Source organism: Borostomias antarcticus (assembly GCF_949987555.1).
Source record: "Borostomias antarcticus genome assembly, chromosome: 14".
Lineage (NCBI taxonomy): Eukaryota > Metazoa > Chordata > Actinopteri > Stomiiformes > Stomiidae > Borostomias > Borostomias antarcticus.
In genome coordinates this window covers 14,518,088-14,539,444 of record NC_140247.1, presented here as the reverse complement: position 1 = coordinate 14,539,444, position 21,357 = coordinate 14,518,088, and the positions used below count along the sequence as shown (strand labels likewise).

Below are 21,357 nucleotides of genomic sequence, written 5' to 3'. Positions count from 1 at the left end.
ACCAAGACAGAACTGCTGTGTGTACAGGCGGTCTTATACGCTATTCTACGTAACAGAAACTCACATTTGGTCTACAGGACATGCTCCTAGTCGAGTGATTTGAAACACAGCAGGAGAGCAGAGATAGGGATGCTAGCTAGCACACCCCAGCAGCAGTCCAATACAGGTGGAGCAGACTCAAGTGAAGCTAGTTGTAATGGTCACTTGTTGTAGCAGGAATAGGAGTTTGTGTTACATGTATCCTTCAGCTTAACTGGTACAACACAATCATTGAGCTATGCAGAAAATGAGCATGGCTGCATATCTCCATATTGAATTGCATAATGGATCGAACTAAACTGGAGAGAGGATCTGGGGGCTATCGTGTAACTAACCTATGCACTAATGTTGAGGCAGTGCATGAATAAACAGACCAAGCGAAGGTGACTGTCAGGTCAACAGGTACAATAAATACTGTATGCTCATTCAGAAATAATACTGAATCACAGTGGAACATGGATCACTGAAAATAACCATAAGCCAACCACAGAGACAGGTTGCTTCATGTCACACTGTCTCAAATACCGAGCATCTGTGTGTGTGTGTGTGCGCGTGCGTGTGTGTGCATGTGGCTATTCTTTCACAGCTATCAAAACGCTGCGACGTGACATCACCTATCAGCTTAGTGTCAACATCAGTACCGTAGCGGGTACACGCCCCCCTCCTCCGTCCGGCTGCTCTGCATGACAATGAGAGCCGAGCCGACATCGCAGGAGGTTCGGCAAGACACCAACCGCACCAGAAATCACTGCAGTGCGGTGTATTCAATATGACAGGCCTGGCTTGGTGCTAAATGGGCTGCAGAATCCATCACACTGAGACAGTGAGACTGGCAGCAACCAATACTAACGTTAGGCTATGTAGACAGACGGTCAGCTCCATGTTTGCCTGGAGTTGTAGTAGCAGCAGCTAACGTTATCCAAGCTATCCGTGCTAGAATAACTACCTCTCGTCTGTCTGAATCTAGCTACATGCTGCAGACATTTGCTAATCAGACAGTAGTAACGTTAGCTAGCTAGCTAGCTGTAGCAATAACGTTATTGGCTAGCTGACTCGCTAGCTACTGAATCCTGACAACCACAACAAAAGGGGGTAGACTAACGTTGAATTATACTGCCGTAGCAGTAACGCACAACACAAGCGTAGGGCTCACCAAATCTCTTGTGTTATCCATCAGCCCTTCATGCAGAGCGTATTCTGTTTTCTCTTGATACAACAACGAGACAGAAAAGACAAGTCATTTAATGTAAACGTAAAAATGCAACAACAAAAAAGGAAACTCCAGTTGCTATCTAGCATATCAACATAATTAGCATATCTTCAACGCGCAGGCGTGGTGTACACACGCTGGCTCCCCATTGGTGGAGAGGTTCTTCTTCGTGAGTGGAGGTTGCAACCTCCAGAGTGATGGTCAGACCAGACTTGTCCTCCAGAACCGTCTGTTGTAAGCTGCTGCAGCCGAACATCTTGTATTCAGTGTTCTAACTATGGACTGAATTGGGCAACAGCGTTTTATTCTGGTTTTCTTGCATACTTTCATTTTGTTTGTTCTAAGAATATAAATAAGTTGGGGGTCTTTTCTGCTTCGGTAATTTGTCAGGTATTGAAAGGCCTCTGTCAGGTAGACTAGCACACACCACATCACAAGCCTGTAGGCTACATATTGCTAAAGACTATTGTAACAACGTGCTAATACAACTGTTATTACATATTCACAGATATAGTGAATATATTTATAAATATAGTGTTACAGATGGTAAAATGAGTTACCACCCTCGCCCGAAAGCAAATTCCTAGTAGCCTACGTTGTAAAACTGCATGGCAATAAACGGATTCATACACAGCATGTTGTTTTTGCTTTGCTCTCAATTCAAGTCTAATTTGCCACAGAAAAGCTAATAAAAACTGACTGCAAACAGTTTATAGTAGCTATGCGTAACCCATGTCAATAACTTGTCCGGGGTAGGATTGGAATCCACCTTCGACAAGCTTTCCCACTTGTGAGCTGGACACGCTGACAGTTGTGCCAATAGTCACGTCTTTCTTGGAGGGCCTTTCAGCGCTCCTTTGACGAGTGAGTTTCACCAGCTACTCTCACATTTACATATGCAGCTATACATTAATTTGCATAATTTATCGGTTTGTGTTTAATTCAGGCACACGTGTCTACTAATGATTTTCATCTTTAATATCAACTATTTCATTTTGTCATGTAGGTAAAATAAATCTAAATTGAATCAATTATGTCCTGAATCTGAAAGGACTAAAACAGTGTAGCCTACAGCATGGCCTTTATGTTTTGTATATATAGTACGAACCCTGGCCTGGGCCCTCGATCCCCCAACCCCCTTCCCTTTTGTACAATAGAGAAATACTTTGAATCCAATTCTTAAATCTAGTTATCTAGTAACTACTGTATCAGGCTGTGATCTTCAAACGTAGCCAATTTCCTTTGCTTTCGCCATCACACAAAACAATCATTTTCAATATTTAATGCTTCGAAGGATCAGGAACCCGTGTCACAGATTGCATAAAGGCTGAATTCTCTTTGATCAAAATGAGTTACTGTAGTAATGATCAAAATCAAGGAACAGATCAATGACAATGCTGAGTGAGATGCCACTTATTCAGCCAAATTCATCAAACATTTGATTTTGCTGATAGGCGGTTAAAAAGATTTCCAAAGACTCCGGATGCATGTGGGAATGTATTAGAAAATAAACCGTGCTGGCCACTATAGCCTACTGCTTGGTTGCTAAATCATGTTGGAGTGTTTATTATAGGACCTCCCCTCTCTGAAGGAAATGGTTATTATAATTTACAAGACCATAGGATGACCTCAGAATGTCATTTCCCCCATGATCAACGAAGCTGGGGCAGATTTCATGGAAGCCAATTCTCAGCAGCGCCTGCACCAATATTCTGGATGTTTTTCTTATATGGGATTAGCCAGCAAACCAACGGCGTGCAGGAGCAAAGATGGACCAGTCGGAATTTGGAGCGCAAGCAAAGAACTAATCTTTATTACAAAAAGGAGAAGGTGTTTGGTGCCTTTTACTCAAATTTTATTCTGCGCATGATGACGCGCAAAAGTACGTCCGTCTCCTCGGCTTCACACGGCTAGCTAGCAGGAAGTATGTTGAATCGGTGGAAAAAAACACCGATGAACCGAAGTCGGTTGTTGATTCGAATAAAATACCATGTCTAGTTTACGAATCTGCTAATTCTGCATTTCCAGACCGAGCATCATTCGCCACTGCTGCCACGACCGTCAAGCAAGGGGTAGGTTGGGGGGTCTTAAACGGCCTAAAACCGATGTTTTCCATCAATGGGGCCGGAGCGTATTTGTCGAGATCTTTGTGTTGGTTCAGGCTAGCCCTGGAGAGCTAACCGTGCCGCGGTTATTTTGCATGCACAGGCGAAATGTCACCTTAGTGCAATCCTTATCCGCCAAAATTGTAGATTGTTAAATTCAAACCCGTTGTGCAAACGTAGTATTTTGTGTATGGCTATTTTTGTCAAGTACACAGTTTGCTTTATTGCTTTTGTAGCTTCCGTTTTGCTGTTCTTTTGCATCGTGGGGGGTAGCTAAGCTAACTAGCTAACGGAGAGCTCGGCCGCATAGCTTCATGCTATCACAGGCCAGAGTTTTTCTCCGTGTTGAAATCTAAACTAGCCAGCTAGCCGCTGCTAACAGTGCTAAGGTGGCCATGTTAGAATTTAGTTTCTTATGAGTAATTATCATGTGCATTCATAAATATAACTGAAAAGGAGCAAATACGGCACATTTTAATTGCAGAATAAAAATATTTTGACACTTGACCTAGCTAGCTAACGTTAGCTGGCTAAAAGGCCAATGTTTGCACAGCTAAGCTAACGGTTAGCTGAAATCATGCTAACCTAGCTAGCTCATGCTATCGTGCTTGGGAGAAAAAAATGGCTCGCTACTAGAAAGCCATTTTCTGTGTGAAATGGACTCTTGTTGTGTGTAGCGAGCCTTTAGTGATGGAGCTGTACCTGTTTGCAAGTTAGCGGGTTAATACTGAAGTCTTATGTTAGTGAACTAAAACGCCTCGTTAGTTTATGGTTGTCGCTGCTTCGGCCTTGACGTTGGTTAATTTGGGGAGTCGGCCGATGGAAAAGAAGACGGAATGTCGCTGGGCTCGGCGGTAAAGATGCCCTGCTTTTGTCCTGACAAACGCTCAGCCAACTCGGTGGAAAAGACGAGCCAAGGTCAGGTAGCTCAGTGGAGTCTATGCATTTTTATTCGGTAGTTTATATCTTATAGAAAATGTGGGTTTATCTCTCGAAATATTTTTGCACATGGTTTGGGAAGTGGTTGAATTGTAGCTGGTGGAACAACTCGATCCGAGTTTCTTATTCAAAACAACGCATGTGTAAACAGAAGCAGTGAGCTTTTACATAGGCTAGTGAAGGGAATCGCATGAAAATGGGCTAGATTATATGACCCACTTAGTTAAAATGGGATGTAATTAGTATATACATGATGATCTCGGTAAAGATTGTGTTCTCTTAGCATTTTTTTCTCCCTTTTTAGCACTGAAACGGTTTGTTTACATAACCGGGTTCGACGGGCTGCAAGCTCGCGGCCAAGGAAAGAAAAAAGTATAAGCTTTTGATTGGCGACTGCTATTGAGAGAAGTTAAATTATTCGGTAATAATGCAAACGCTATGAAATATATTAATGATTTCTGTGTCCTCTCAATCTGCTTTTGCGGACTGGTGTGATTATCCCGTGTAGGCTACAGCACACAGTATGTCGACAAATAATTCTGTTCATAATTTACTTAGAAAATTAATTATATTGTGGTACTTGATGACTTGTGTGTCTTATTTAGCCTAACATATTCGTCTTTTATTATTACCGCCTTAAAGGAGTAGTTTGGCATTTAGCATCATAAGCCATGGTATATGGTTATTTACGATCATATACACTATAAACATTTGGACAAACTTTGCACTTTTGAGATAGCCTGTTAGTGCTCATTGCTCATGTCACAGCTAAGTAATACACAATGTATATACCCTTAGAGATCCATTATATGGTCAGCTGACGGTTCTCTTAGCATATATATGCCCATAGAGATCCATTGTGATCCATCCATTCCTTACAGGTATATTAACTGTTGAATATATAATACCACTGCTACTCCTTTTAAAGTAGTTCTTTTGTTATTTAGGCCAAGTGGAAACCTTAGCTTATGTAGCACAGAGAAGCACTTTGATCCAAATTAATTCCCCCCGCTTTTCCCGAAGAGGATCATAGTGAATTTCCCCTCTAAGTTATGAGTCGTTTTTTACAATTTTATTCCAGCTAACACCTTCCAGCTAACACCCTTACCCCCCTCCTCACAACCCCACCCCCTTCCCCAGATTGTCTGTATCAGAAAATCTCTCCCACTCCCTTCAAACCTGAGTCCTTCTCTCTTCAGCACTGAATAAATTTGCTCCAGTGTAAACAACATCTGACAGACTACCGTAGCGGAAATGCTTTTTTCGTGACACTAGACCCATCTGGCTACTTTCCTACCCAGACCTTGATTGACTTGATGAGCCTAGCACATCCAGATGGCCTGGCGTCAGAGCCCGAGGTCGGGGTACCTTCCCTCAGGGCATGGGGCTCTGGTTTTCACATACTAGCTGCTAGACAAACCCATGCAGGGTAGAGAGTGTCTTTTCTGTTGAGGTGTCAACATGTGACCAGAGGAACAAATACTGGTGTGTCAATACACCATGTAGGAGGAGCAGGCTTCAAAGCTGTTCTTTTATTTACTTGAAACCCCAGTTGAGTGTTGGTGATTGTAGCTTAGGTGTAGGCTTGGTGGTATTTTAATTGTTGATGTATGCTTCAGTAGTCAAGGCCTATTCATATTTTGTAAATTTTGTTGATATTGAAGAATATTGCAATTTATGGTTTAAAGTATGCAAGTCAGATAATAAATAAGCTGCTATAATTGATTTTTTCTCAGCATTATGTCAAAACTAATTAAAACCACCTGATATCAGATTGGTTCATTGAGCCATAGCGCCTTACCTCAGATTGTTTCATTTAGAGATACACAATCCACTTTTTTTCAGTTCCGATCCGATAGGCCTACCTGCATTTGCATATCTGCCTATACCGGTCTGATGGCAATACCAGCATTTTTTTCTTGAATAATTATCTATCATTTACTTAATTAATTATCATTAATATATACTGTATTGCATTAACTATTTTATTAGTATATCTTGTATCTTATTTTTGAGGAGCCAAAACATATAATAATTTTACTCAATTTCATTCATTATTTGGCTACTTGTATATTGGATGTAGGCCTAACAATGAAAGAATCCTTGAATCCTGCCATATATTCATTTTTGCGTATCAGTGCCCAAGTTCATCAAATAAATACAACTAATTAGTAAAATATAAGCTTGCGATGAGACCCCCTGTCTGCTCTGGTCTCCTGTCACTCACTGCACGTGCAACACTGGGTCTCAGCCTCAGTAGAGAGCAAAGGTGTCATATTTCACTATGACATGACAAGAGTGAGAGGGAGAAATGGCTGTAGTTTACATAATGCCTCATTAATGTTATCAGGTTCCCTAAAAGCATTGAGTTAAACTCCGAAATATTTTTGCTTTTGGTTATCCTCTGTCACGTCTAGTGTAACCAACCATGAGACTTAAACGTTCACTTGCATTTCTTTGCAAACAATTTGAAACTTTTTCAGATTTCCGTACCAAACAGTTGCAAACATAAGCAAATGGTCTGAAAAGAAGGCTAGTTTGGTGGACTGAAGATGATTGAATTAATGAATACTGGAGCCCTTTCACTTCATCAGGATCGGTACATGGATTGGCGACGTCAGGCCGATACCTGATCCGTGAACCACGTCTGGATCGGAGGCCAATCCCGATACTAGATCGGATTGGTCCCATCTCTAGTTTCATCGAGCCATAGCCTCCTACTTCAATGACTCACCCCATACCAGTCTCCACGTCTTGTTATTCCAGCATTTCTGCATGTCGGTAAATTACGGCCATTAACTTTGCTCCGCCCTCGTGCCTTAAACGTACATATTATACGTTTTAGGCCTTTCATTTGTAAACAAGTCTCTTACTGCCATCTAGTGGTGGGAAGTCACTTTTATTGCCACTTTAGCATGGCTGTCAGTGAATTGAGCAAATCTTTGGAAATTCAAACAGGAATTGGTTGAATATATTCTTTGATAAGTTGCGTTTATCAATACTTATTTCAAATCATGCGTGATTCCATTTAGAACATTCAGCTTATTTACGTGTGTAGTAACACTAATGTGTAGTATTACAACAAAGGTGTAAGTGTTTTTGACTTATCCCTAGTGGCCCCCCTGCCATGCTGCCAAGGGGACTGGTAGATGGAAAAAATCAACCCGCCAAGCTTCTTTTTTTTTTGACGGACAAAATGTATAAATATAGCTTTTTTTGTGTCACATACATTCAGTACATTTCATTGATATGATAATGTAGGCCACTTGTATTGAATAAAAACTTAAAGAAATGGCCAGAGCAGATTTGGAGCAAGATTATTTTTGTGCTCTTGAATGCTCTCCAGCATCATAGTATTACCGGCCTTTTTGTGGCTTTTTTATGGACCCTCCCACAGGGCCAGCGTACGATAGTGGCCATCTGTTACTGACTGACTGACTGTTTGACTCACACCATTGTTAAAACACACATTTGCGAAAAGAAACTCACTAGTTACGCAAACACTGCTCCCATTAATTCTGTCAATTTGGTTTCAATAACGTTAGCTATTAGCTAGTAGTCACAGTTGATTAGCTTGCTGACAGAAAAACATTTTCTCAGTAACCAAGCAACTGATCAGGAAACAGATTTCCTGTGCAAAGAAGTGAAAACGCACTCCTCAGTGAGGTGCTGGTAATGCAGGATATAATATAATAAAAAGAGAAACTGTGCACACTGTCTCTAGATGCAAAAAGTGGTTTAATATGACATCATTTCGACCATAGCCTTTGTCTAAAACAGGAAACAGATTTCACCATTGAAATCAGTAATTGTACGTGTTAGCTAGAATCTTGCAGTCACTCAGCAGTGTATAGAGAAACCCACCGTAAATTCAGTTGATAATTATCTGCGCAATGTATAACATTAACCTACCATACGCAGCTACCTAAAATCACATCGATATGCTAGCTTTAGCTAATAATTTGGTTACAAAAGTTGACCCGCCAGTGTGGCAGGTAGCCTTCTGAGATTTACTTGCCAAATTAAAAATCTGCCCGCAGATTAGTGTTAATTTTGTACCTTTCTTTTCAACATTGTGCCAATTATCAACCAAAATGTTTTAATAACTAGTAAAAATGAATGAACAAGTTGCATTTCAAATGACCCTTGGTGATTTTCTTCTGAATTTATTCGGCTAAAATTCCCATGTTTCTTGTGTCTCAACAGTATCCATCCAGTGGCTGGTCTCTGTCCAGGTCCACACTTGCCCACCCCTGCCAGGGTGGCCTTGAGCTGCTGAACAGTACTGCTTTTACAGATGTGGGAAGATAAGGGCTTCCATACAGGTAGCCTATTAGTATTATGGCATTTTGAAATTTCTTTTGCTTGATAATTGCTATTTAAATCCAGTCCCCCTTAATGTTTATTTGTATTTTCACAGTTTCTTCCAGTGGCTTGTCTGTGTCCAAACCCTCACTTGCCCGTGCCTGACTGAGTGGCCTTGCCTTGAATGGTTGAAGGGGAAGACAGTGTCTACAGCTCTGGGGAGGAAATGGCTGCCGTCACCGAGAGCTGAGAGCTAAGCCTCACCCTTACTCTGCTTAACCTTAGCATTGTTGGTTATCTCGAGGACCTGATTTCTCCTAATATATTTGAAGCACCTTACTATGGCAATGCATGACATGAGCCGTGCCAAGGGTTTCCCCTGCAAAGAGTGTGACATGGTTTGCCCCAGTACCCCCAGTCTCCTAGAGCACATGAAGGCCCACTACCAACAAGAAGAGAATGGAAGATTTGAGTGTGAGCAGTGTGGACGAATCTACAAACACGCTGGCAGCTTGGCAAATCATAAGAAATCTCATGAAGTAGGCTCTTTCCAGTGTCCAGTGTGCACCAGGACTCTGCCTAATGCTGTAGCCCTGAAGAACCACCTGCGTATACACACGTTGTCCCCAAGCAGTGCCCAGGCGGAGGAGGAGAACGAGGAGGTGGTTGAAGATGGTGGGCATGATGAGAGAGACTATGGTCTTGCCCAGGACCTGTCTGATGGCTTTGGCCGCAGTCATCTGAACAACAGTGGAATGGGCCACGGCGTGATGCAAAGTCACGACCCCGATGATCACAACAAACAGAAGTCTCCAGGATCTGATGACGCCTGGGATCGTCCCTTCAAATGCGACCAGTGCGATAGAACATATCGTCACCACGGCAGTCTGGTTAACCACAAGAAGTGTCACCAGCAGGGGACTTTCAAGTGCTCCGTCTGTTTCAAACAATTCAACAACCTGGCCGCCCTGAACGGCCACGAGCGCACCCACTCTAAATTCAAGACTCCAGGGGCGTCGATGGTCAACACCTTGCATGATTCTAACCAACGCCCGCCGGCTCCTCAAAACGACGATGCGTCTTCCTGCTTCTGCCACCTGTGCCAGGTTGCCTTGCCCAACAAGAGTGATTTCCAGGAGCATATCCTTCTGCACAACGCGGCCTCCTCTTCTCTGGGGCTTTCCCGTAGTTTCCCTGGGATAATGCCACACAACCTTAGTGCTGTCCGCTCCCCGGCATACACACCGGCTCTGGGTGACCCTCTGCCACTTCCTCCTCTGCCGGACAAACGTGGCCCTTACGATCCGATGCTCGGACCCCCTGTCAACAACCCAATCTATACTTGTGCTTACTGCGGGGCCGGCCATCCCGATCTGGACAGCCTCAAAGTCCATTACCTGACCCATGACCCCCACCCAGGCTCCCACAGCCAGGAGGGCTCGTCCATCCTGAACACCGATGGGCTCTCCGGCTCTCAGCCCTCTGTGTCCTCGCCCACCGGTAGCGGGAGGGTGCCGCAGGATTCGCCGGATGACGGGGAACGTCGATTCAAGTGTCACGAATGCGGGAAGAGCTACCGCCACGCCGGAAGCCTGGTCAACCACAAGAGGTCCCACCAGACGGGACACTACCAGTGCACCATCTGTTGCAAGCAGTACCCGCACCTGGCAGCTCTGCACAGCCACCTGCGCAGTCACAAGGGCCGGCCGTCCAACCAGCCCATTGGCAACGACAGCAGCGACTGGCTGTCCTCCGAACCCCTGACCCTTGATTCCCAGCAAAGCTACGCGCAGGAGGGAAGCGGCGCCACCACCCCCATCTCCCTCCCCGGCAACCTCGGCGACGCCGCCCACTTCGTTCCCGATGGCGGCCACAGCAGCGGTCTGGATTCGCTGGAGTTTCACGACCGTTTCGACGGCTCGCTGGCTCAGAGCAACTCCGGCCATCGACAGGCGGACAGACACATGTGCGCGGACTGCGGAGAGATGTACGGAGACATCTCCGGAATCAAGTCTCATATGTGCCCCCAGCGGCGCCAGCAGCAGGGAGGGATGTCCAACGGTTTCATGGGGAACATGAACTACCACAGCCCCGGAGGAACCTCTCTCCCTTCAGGTGGAGGAGGGAACCTGAAAGAGGGCAGTGGACAGCGCCGTGGCCAAGATCAGATGCAGTACGGAGCGTCTCAGTCCCACAGCAACTCCCAGGGAGTTGGGAAGAGGATCAATGATAAGGATGAGGACGACGATGGGGAGGTTTACCAGTGCTCGATGTGCGGAAATCATTACGCCAGCCTTAGAGCATTGCGGAGCCACCTACGCAGCCATGCGAACAACCCCACAGGTGCAGGGCCCTCAAACCTCTCGCCCGAGCAGGACTGGAGGATGATCTGCAGCACCTGTGGCCAGAGCTTCGCCAGGAAACAGGACCTGCTGAACCACCAACTGGTTCATGGGCCACAAAGGCCTGATGGGCAAGCGCAAGGCATGGGGGGCAATCCTACCAACTCCAACGGCAAAATGGATGGCCGCAATCACATTTGTGTCGACTGTGGAATGTTCTTTGCCGACCGCCACCACCTGATCACCCACCTGTGTCCCGGTAAGAACAGAGGAGGAGCGCTGAGCAAGGAAGGCTTGAACGGAGCTAAAGGGATGACGGGCGGAGCCGGGGTCGGGCCCGGCGGCGTCGGACCCGGAGGAAGCCGTGACCCAGTAGACCGCCAGTCGATGCCCGTCTCCGGAGAGCGGCCGCATAGATGTGACCAGTGTGGAAGAGGCTATAGGCACCCGTGCTCCCTGCTCAACCACAAGAAATCCCACAAGACTGGAGTCTTCCGGTGCCTGGTCTGCCAGAAACGTTACTACAACCTGCTGGCCCTGAAGAACCACCAGAGAACTCACTTTGATTTGAAAAGGTAATATTCCTCTCCTCAATATCGCTCCCTTTTTTTTGTGGAAAAAATGTGGAAACTGATTATATCTTGGAAGCTGATGTATCTACTTGTTGAGAATGATTGCGTTTATTTTAGGCTACATCACAATAGCATGCCAGTTTTTGCTTGTAATTTGGAAAGAGCTTCATGGCACTCTTGAATGCACGTCAAATTTAGTTTACTAGATGCTGACTGCATTTTAGAACATGTCAAAAGTGTGTGATTTCTAACGTGCCGTGTCCAGTAGCCAGTGGTGTCACGCAAAAAACATTGCCTCCAATTCAAAACCAATGTAGAGCGGTTGCCGGAAGGCGAAGTGAAAGATCTTCCGGTGGTGGGTGAATCCGCTCTGGAGACGCCAATTCGCGGGTCAGGGTTTGCAAAAAAATGGACTGCAATCCCATTTCATGCAGATTCCAGGTGAATTTTGCGTGGCAGTGTCCAATCGGGAGAAGGTAGACATGTCAAATTAGTACACCACCATTTCCATTTCCCGCCCCCCGCAGTAGCGAAAACCAAGGAAAAATTAATTGTTCTGGTTTCAACCTGTCCAGACATGAGTCATCCCTGCCAGGATATAGAGACACAAACATAAGAAATGCAACATGGAGATTTATTTCAGCCGGGCTCAGTCTTATCGGTGGGTGTATAAGTATGCTTTGCATGTAAGCTAACTAGCTACAGGACTGTAAGTAAGTAAACCTTTATTTATAATGAAAGGGGCTAACGTTACTAGCCATAGCTCCATATTACTAACATTAGCTGTCTAGCATTGCTAGTTAGTCCAGCATGTAGATGGGCTATAAATGGCCATCTAAAGGGGCTAGCTAGCTGTCTGACATATCCTTTCACCCCTGTAGATGGCCAACAATATCTACATGCTGGGCTAGCTAGCTAGATATGCCCCTTTCGGTCCTGTAGACGGCCCACAACGTATGTCTGGACAGAGGAAAAATTACGCAAATTGTGTTACAGCAGCCCCATGTCTGTAAGTAGGCTACTGTCAACGACTAACTAACTGTTGAAAAAAATGGGATCGCAGTCCATTTTATGCTAATTCGCGACCCGCGAATCCGTGTCGCCAGAACAGATTTGCCCGCCACCGAAAGATCTTTCAATTCGCTGTCCGGCAACCGCTCTCCATTGGTTTTGAATTGGAGGCGATATTTTTTGCGTGACACTAGGGCTGCACGATTATGACAGAAGATGATAATTGCGATTATTTGATTCCAAATGTAATTGCGATTAATAATTGCGATAAATATTTAATATATAATAGTAATATATAATAACCAAAATGCTCCCAAATCACGGATGTTGATCCCTTTCTTGTTACTAACTCACCGACCTCGTTTTCGCTCATTTTTTCTCTACTTGCGGCTGCAGGTACTCTTGTGACACTTGTGACCTACTGCTATCTGTCTTCTCAGTGAAATTGCTACGCACAGTGCACTCAGCGGGAAAGCATGTGATTGGTCAGACAGCATAAGCGCCTGTGTATCGTTCGTGTAGTCCTAGTACACTCAATTCAAAGCAAAATGATTAATCACATTAATTGCGGCCTTTTGCGATTAGTTAATTCCGGAGGTCATGATCGCGATTTCGATTAATTCACGATTAATTGTGCAGCCCTACGTGACACTGCTGGCTAGTGGACACGGCCCGTTACAACTTTTCTAATTACCTTTACCTTCTCTGCCACAGGCACAAGTGTGAGGAGTGCGGTAAGGCCTTCAAGATCCAGAAGCAGCTGATCAACCACCTTCGTCTCCATGAGGAGCACAGAGCCAAGACGCAAGTGCGTGACCAGAGGCTCCAGGGCACTGCCCCCAACGGATCACGCTTCCAGCAGGCAGGCCCCTCTCAGCTCCAGTCCATGAGAGGAGAGTCCTCCAAAAGCCATAACCCCGGCCATAACCCTGGCCATAACCCCGGCCATAACCCTGGCATGGGAGTCAAGTATGGCCAACAAGGATTCAAGAAACCCTACTCTTCGGCCGGAACCTCCAGGCCTCAGAACATCGACCCATCAGAGGGGGGGAGGCGCCCCTTTGCCTGTGACGAGTGTGGACGGACCTATCGTCACGCCGGCAGTCTGGCCAATCACAAGAACCTCCACAAGATCGGAGAGTATCACTGCAACGTCTGCAACTCCACCTATCCCAACCGCCTGGCCATGAAGAACCACCTTCGTCTTCACTTCGCCCTCAAGAAGCACAGCTGCCAGGAGTGCGGCAAAGGGTTCCGCACCCAGAAGCAGCTCAGCACCCACACCACCGCGCAGCTCTGCAAGGCCGGCGAAGGGCCCAGCACTCAGATGGACTACGAATGCGATGGCTGCTGCGAAGGCTTCGCCACCGGGGAAGAGCTGGCCGCCCACGACTGCCCCGCACAACAGCTCCCCTCGTCCTCCGCCTCCCTGAACAGCTCCACCCTCAGCATGGAGGGCGTGGACCTGGGCCCGGACGAGCGTCCCTACAGCTGCGACCTGTGCGGCTGCTCCTACAAGCACGCCAGCAGCCTGCTCAACCACAAGCACACCCACAAGACGGGCGACTTCAGGTGCAACTTCTGCGACAAGCCGTACTCCAACTACATGGCGCTGCGCAACCACATGCGCATCCACACGCAGAAGAAGAGGCACATCTGCCACACCTGTGGGAAAGCCTTCCGGCTGGCCAGGTTCCTCCGCAACCACCAGAAGGTCCACGAGGAGGGCCACACCCGTTTCGGCTGCCCCAGCTGTGGGAAGAGCTTCCAGGGGAGGTCTGGCCTGGCAAGGCACCGCTGCGGGGACAACCAGGTAGGCAAGGAGGGGAGGAGGAAGGCCGCTGCGATCACAGGAGAAGAGTGCCGGTACACGTGAGTTCTCGTCTGTTGTTCGTGATTCTTGAAGTTGAAAATAGTGAAGATCATAGGTTTCTACATGTCTATTACAGGTATATGATCTCCAATCCGGCTTCCTTGGGACCATACGCGTGCCGGAATTCGGATTTTTCTGAAGTTTGGACAAATTGATTAGTGGAGAGACCAGATAAGTCAACCCCGTTTGCTTTCAGTTGGCTATATGCATTAGTTTCCTAGGTTACCTTCAATCAGAAATTGAATTAGATGTTTTGTTTTCTGTTTTTACCAAAGATTGCTGTTAAATTGATTATATAGATGATGTAGTACTAAGTTAACGTTATGATTTGTGTTCCCTGTACTTGTTTTGAATTGTAGTGCTCCTTTGTTTGTTATTCATGGTGTTATACGTAGATACATTTTTAAACTGGCTAATGATGATTTTTAACATTTGATCAGAAGGCCCATGGGTTTTTGTCAAGTGAAGTTACACAGGATGGTTATGAATGGTAGATAATGAGAGATGTACTATTGTTGCTCCTTTGAGGCAACGGCTTGTCTTCTTATTGCTGGTACTCTCAAATGATTAGGTAGAATTTGAATATTTCCTAGTAGGTATTTGGCGCTAGCTGCACTGCACATTCTTAGTGTTATGATCCCTATGATGTAACGTTTTTACAATTTATGTTCTGTTGCATGACAGGAAATGTTTACAAAAAAACCTGACTGCATGTTCTGTTTTGCTTAGAAACCAGATTTCGGTAGCTTTTGAACAGTGTAATTTGAGATTGATGATGTCCATTTGTGCAGTGCAGGGAGCCACAAATGCCTCCTAGGCCTTATTATGAGTCACAGACTGAGTGCATAGCATCTCCCCTACCCCCCCACTGATGTTCCCCTCTACATGAATTGTCTCAATGGTGCTTCTCTTAGTTATAGATGGTAAACCACTTATAGTCTTCTCACAAGTTTAAAGCCGGATTCAAGATCATATACCTGTACATATGCTAGATTATTTTATAGAGAATCGAGAATGACTAGTTACATGTTTAACTCATGGACAAGTGGTAACCAGCTAATGAGATGAACCTGGTTAGTTTAGTGAAAACAAAAGACTGTTAGCCGTTGCTAATTTCTGTTCTCTTGTCTCTTTTGTCGATACAGATGTGATCAGTGTGGTCGCTCCTACCGTCACGCCAGCTCCCTCCTCAACCACAAGAACACCCACACCGTCGGCATCTATCACTGCGCTGTGTGCCTCAAGACCTACTCCAACCTCCTGGCCCTCAAAAACCACCGCCGCATCCACTCCGAGACACGCCGCCACCGCTGTCCCGACTGCGGCAAGGCCTTCCGCGTCTCCTCCCAGCTCCAGAACCACCGCCGGGTCCACCTGAAGCAGCGGGAGCTGACCTGCGGGCCCTGCCAGCGCAGCTTCCCCACGCAGGCCAGCTTCCGGCTCCACCTGGAGATCAGCCACGGCCAGGCCCCGGTCCCCAGGACCTCCCACCACGGCCAGCCCCGGGCCGGGGGCTCCTCCGGGGGGGCCGGGGGCTCGGACCTCAGCTGGGGTTCTGGTCTGGACCTTACCCTGATGCAGGCCCAGGGACTGGACCCGAACGGCCTGCCCAAGCTCAGCTCCCCGTCGTCCCAGGGCCGCAGCCGTGGGACGACGGGGAACAAGTCTCACGTGTGCGACCAGTGCGGCCGCGCCTACCGCCACGCCAGCTCACTCCTCAACCACAAGAACAGTCACAAGACGGGCGCCTACTTCTGCAACTCCTGCCAGAAGGAGTTCCACAACCTGATGGCCCTCAAGAACCACAGGCGCATCCACACCGAGCCCAAGCGGTACCAGTGCCCCGACTGCGGCAAGTCCTTCCGCGTGTCCACCCAGCTCATCTGCCACCGACGCATCCACACCAAGGAGAAGCCCTTTTCCTGCCAGCAGTGCGACAAGCGCTTCTCCAGCAGGTCCAACCTTCGCCACCACCAGAAGGTGCACTGGAGCAGTTCCTCGGCGCCCCCTACCATGGCGATGGGCGCAGCCAACTTCCTGGGTATGCCCGCAGGCCCGTTTCTATAAGTTTGGGTGGGGGGCGGGGCACAGGGGGAGGGGCTAGTGGGAGAACCAAATGAAAATGCCAAGGTTTTCCGGAGGTGCCAAAACACTCTTCCCACCCTCCTCCTCTCTTCATTCTCCTCCATTTCCCTGTGATCTCATAGCGTCAGGTCTCCGTCTAATTCTCCAGAGCAGGTTTAGTGGCCGAGACGCACACACAGGTCCTGCATGCAGCCCCAGACTCACACAGGAGGGAGGGAGGACGCTAAATGGACGACATATCTCCTCACTGTTTAGGACTGGCTGACATCTCAGGCCCCGCCCCCCACATCCACCCACACCACAACCAGTATGGCCGCCCCGGCCTACAATCACTCGATGGCCTTTGCTAGAGGATACCAGGCGCTCCAATACACGGACTATGGCTCGCTCGCACTGTAAGACTTTAGACCCCCCCCATTAGATTCTGTAGATACACCTTTCTTACAAGTACTACTGCTGTCCTAGCGCCATATTGAATACACCATAGATGACTGTAGACTCCTAAGTGTTTTGTTAGTTTTTAGACCTGGTTCATTGAGGCCCACAGCACACGGAAGGGTGATTGTGATGTCATTTTAGTAACAAGTTAGCCTATCTTGCGTCAATCAAGGAGCTTATTTGACCAATGTTGAGGTTTATGTCTCTGCTTTTTCCTAAATATTACGCATCACCACACCCCATCCCATATGTGATGATGATTCTTGGATGAAGCCTTTGCTTGCGGCCTTTGTCACATACTAAAGATTCTGACAAGTAACGAGTTGATTTCATAATAGTCTGTAGAAGCGAGCAATACGTCAGAGAAAAATAATTTCTGAAATGTTATTTTGACGTTGTACAGAGTGAGTTTTAAACAGTGAATGTGGTGGTCAGAGAGATCACATTTCTGTCATCTAGAACTTTCCTGAGGGGGAAGTGCTCTCTTGCGAGGTTCTAATTATTTTTTAACTTGTGTGTTTCTTGCAGCACGAAGATGAGCTTCAAACCTTGTTATTCTACAGATGACAGCCTTCTAATGGGCTGCTTCTTTTCACATCACATTTGTGTATTACTCCTCTCATATTTCAAACTGTTTCTGGACACCTGTATTTTCAACATTACACCTAACTAGCTAACGTGTATAGAGGATAGGATGTGGTTACAAAAAAATGAAAATTCAAAAACATTTAAAAAATAAAATGTATATTGTTAGGCCCATGCCGGCATTTGGTTTTAACATGTATCGTAATCGTACTTCTGACGGTATCATTTACAGTACAACTTTTATAATAAAAAAAGTAGTATGCATTTATTTATATTAACACCTGTATTGGAAAACGCTAGTCTTAGGATGTCTGAGTTTAGGAGCTGTGTTGTAACCACCCCTTTCCCGACACTCTCGACTGTTCCTCTTGTATGTATCATTGACATGGAGTCAACAAAGATGGACTCCCAAAGAACACTTGTTACAGTGACTGTAGTCCTCCATTTTAAGTCTCAATTTGTTATGCTTTTAAAAGATGTTTCTGTCCCTTGTACAATGAAACAGGGAACTGTTCTAATGTGTGTTTTGATTGCAGTATGAAGATTAAGGAACTATTACTGAAATGTTTTTGCCTTTTACAAGTGATATTGTGACCGTCTCCCCCCCATCCTCAAGTCAGACTGGACTCTTCTATTTCACAAAAACTTGTGCTCAAAGGGATAGTTTTGTGAAATGTTAGTGCATACGGTCCTCATGATTTTAAGTTTTTTGTTTGTTACACTTTTATTGTAACCCTTGTATTTATTAGTATTGTTTTTTTCTTATTTAATTGCGTTTGACTATTGGAAGCTCTGTGTGAACACCAGTTCTTGGGAGCACTGGTGCTAGTAAGTGAAATCTTAAGTGACAGTGAAGTGATTTAGGAGTCGTGATTTAACTAGACCACAGGACAACTGTAAATTATATTTCTGCCCTTTTTCACCAAAATTGGTTATTAGTGGACACTTCCAACCTGCATTTTGGATAGCTTTAGAAAGGTTTGGTTTGAACAAGTATAACCCTTCATTTTAAGTTCTAACTTTGTTTTCATGCATATATATGTAATGCTTACTATACACTTTTATAAACTATGTTTTGATAATTCATTTCTTAACAAAACCTGTCCATTATAACCCCCAATGCTGAGTACTGAAAATAAATAGCTGGGAAAAAATGAGTGAAGAACAGTGTTGTGAATCGATTCTGCTTAAAGCTCCACACACACACTTTTATTTTTGTGAACATATTTGTTTTCTGTAAACATTAAATCTGTCTGTGTCACATACTAAAATGGGCAAAGTAATTGATAAATGAGAAGTGAAGAAATGTCTGAGCTTGGGCCAACTAAATGACCTGATGGTGGCGCTATGGGGGCCTGTGGGATTGTAGAAGGGCTGTGGGATTAGTAATCCAAGTTCCGATTTGGGATTAAGAGCACAACCATCTTGATGGTGTCCAGATGCCCATCTAGACCTGAATGGTGTGATTGTCATCGCAGACACCTTTTAGAAGTCTTATTATTATAGTAGTTTCCTTAATTGGATACCATCTTATAAATTCTTAAATATCTGAATGCCCAAAAATGTAAAAATGCACATTTTGTTATTGATTTTAAAGCCTTTCTCCATATCAAGAGTTCAAGTGCTGATTTGAAAACAAAAGAAATTGAGATGTGGTTTTACTCAGTGTCGATGGCCCAAGTGTTGATTTGAAATCCTATAAAAAGCGTTTTGATGAACCCTTGATCTAAATTCTACACATCTTATTTCTGTACATAGGCCTATATGCTCTGCATCATGTCATTTTGTGTTGTATTCATGTGCATTTCACCTTTCATATCTGCATGTAAGCAATAAAATTTGTGCTTGAGAAAGATCCAGGAGTGTTGATGTAATGAGCTGTACCCACTGAAGTCCTGAAGCGTTAGTGATGTGAAGTCATGCTACTGTGACTGCCGCATGGTTGCCTGGTGGCGCCACTGATAGAAGCAGCGTGTCCGCCATGGGCCACTTCCTGTGGGCAGTGTTAGAACAGGAAGTGGCCATGTCATATAAATCACTTGACCTCCATTCATGTGGATTAATTGATATAGGAAAGGCAAAATACTGAAAACTCCAGATAGACGATCAAAAGTCAAGGTAATATAGGAGTCTGGGAAATATGATTGGTCTGTGATTATTCTGCCTCAGAAGTCGTCATTCCTTTCGTAACGTCTGACGTTGGTCTGTTACAAGGGGCCAATTTTGCTTATATTTTTTCTTCATCTTAAAATAAACGACCTTGAAGAGCTTACCTGTTGATCAATCAACATTATTAAACCAGTAACTCCACAAGATAAATGCTGTTACTCTATAACACATAACTGAAGTCCCGGCCTTATTTGGATCCTTCCAGATTGCAACTGTGAATCTACCCTTGGAGAAATCACTGATCTGATGTGACTGGACTGGTGACGGATATGGACCAAACCAATCATGTTAGATCATAAGAAGAGGGGCGGGGCTTCTGGCTGTGGTCTGGGGTGTGAAGACTGGTCAGTGATGGTTTTAAGGATGGTTCCCCTGTTCTCCGTTTTTCAGATCTGTCCGCCGTCCGGACGGGGAACAAGCCTCACGTGTGCGACCGGTGTGGCCGCGCCTACCGCCACGCCAGCTCCCTCCTCAACCACAAGAACAGCCACAAGACGGGCGCCTACTTCTGCAACTCCTGCCAGAAGGAGTTCCACAACCTGATGGCCCTCAAGAACCACAGGCGCATCCACACCGAACCCAAGCGGTACCAGTGCCCCGACTGCGGCAAGTCCTTCCGCGTGTCCACCCAGCTCATCTGCCACCGACGCATCCACACCAAGGAGAAGCCCTTCTCCTGCTTGCAGTGCGACAAGCGCTTCTCCAGCAGGTCCAACCTGCGCCACCACCAGAAGGTGCACTGGAGCAGCCCGTTGGCCAGGGCGTCGTCCAGCTTCCTGACCATCCCCTCCAGGCCCTTCCTGTGAAGAAGACAGGGGGCAAAAAGGTGGTGTGAGAGACGCCACAGCCCCCCATCCCCCCCACTCACACACACACACAGACACACACTTCCCTCTGGTTGTAGGAAAAGTATGACAGCATTGTGACGGATTTGCGCTGTGGACGGCGGAGTGGTTGGAGAGATCACATTTCTGTAATATAGAATTATCCTGAGGCGGTGTCACTCTTTTGTGAGGTTCTAATTGTTTTTTTAACTTGTGTGTTTCTTGCAGCACAAAGATCAGCTTCAAACCTTGTCGTTCTAACGACCATGGCAGCGTTGTTGTTCGTAAAGGGAGGGTTCACTAAATGTACTAACGTTTGAATCTGTCCACCCAGACCGTTTTTATGTGCAGTTTGGGATATTAGCCGATATTTAACTGGCCTTGCTTACATTTTAGTGATTGTGATGGAATTGCAGAGAGACAGTGGCTTTGTATTCTTAAAAGCACGGATATTATATGTAGCCTACTTTGGGTCACTCCAAAGCAACCAGCATACCAGCAACTTTGTGTCTTGGAGATTGATTTGTTAATTGGTGAACTGTCCCTCGAAGAAGTTGCTTCTCTGTGTGTGTTATTTTCAACACTGTGCCTAACTAGCTAAGTGTATAGTGTATGATGTAATGGAAAAACAAAAACAAAGAAAAAAATACATAATATCTGACTTGGAGTGTTTTAAGAATGAAAGAAAAAACACAAGATGTGTAAAATGTGTAAAAGATGAGTTTATTACTTAGACTCGTAATGAGAGTCAGCAAGTTCTATTATGTCTATGACTATGAGTTTAGGAGCTGTCTCTTTCCTGATCTTTTTATTTTATTGTGCCAACTTCCTGGAGCCCTGTAGCTCCTCCCTCCTAGCCC

At 45.7% G+C, this 21,357-nt stretch overlaps 1 protein-coding gene across 2 annotated transcripts; it reads left to right on the top strand.

The window, feature by feature from the left end:
* Positions 1-3,169: 3,169 nt before the first annotated feature.
* LOC311317690 (zinc finger protein 646) lies at positions 3,170-20,479 on the top strand (the record flags this gene model as incomplete). Of its 2 annotated transcripts, none has more annotated exons than XM_084448774.1 (6): positions 3,170-3,321; positions 8,500-8,618; positions 8,714-11,515; positions 13,238-14,395; positions 15,542-16,437; positions 20,064-20,479. In XM_084448774.1, the coding sequence occupies exons 3-6, from the start codon at positions 8,940-8,942 to the stop codon at positions 20,477-20,479; spliced, it is 5,046 nt and encodes a 1,681-aa protein (XP_084304900.1). In that variant the 5' UTR covers positions 3,170-3,321; positions 8,500-8,618; positions 8,714-8,939. The 2 variants fall into 2 exon arrangements, with proteins under 2 accessions (XP_084304900.1, XP_084304901.1); XM_084448775.1 differs by lacking the exon at positions 20,064-20,479 and adding an exon at positions 17,448-19,308.
* Positions 20,480-21,357: the final 878 nt, after the last annotated feature.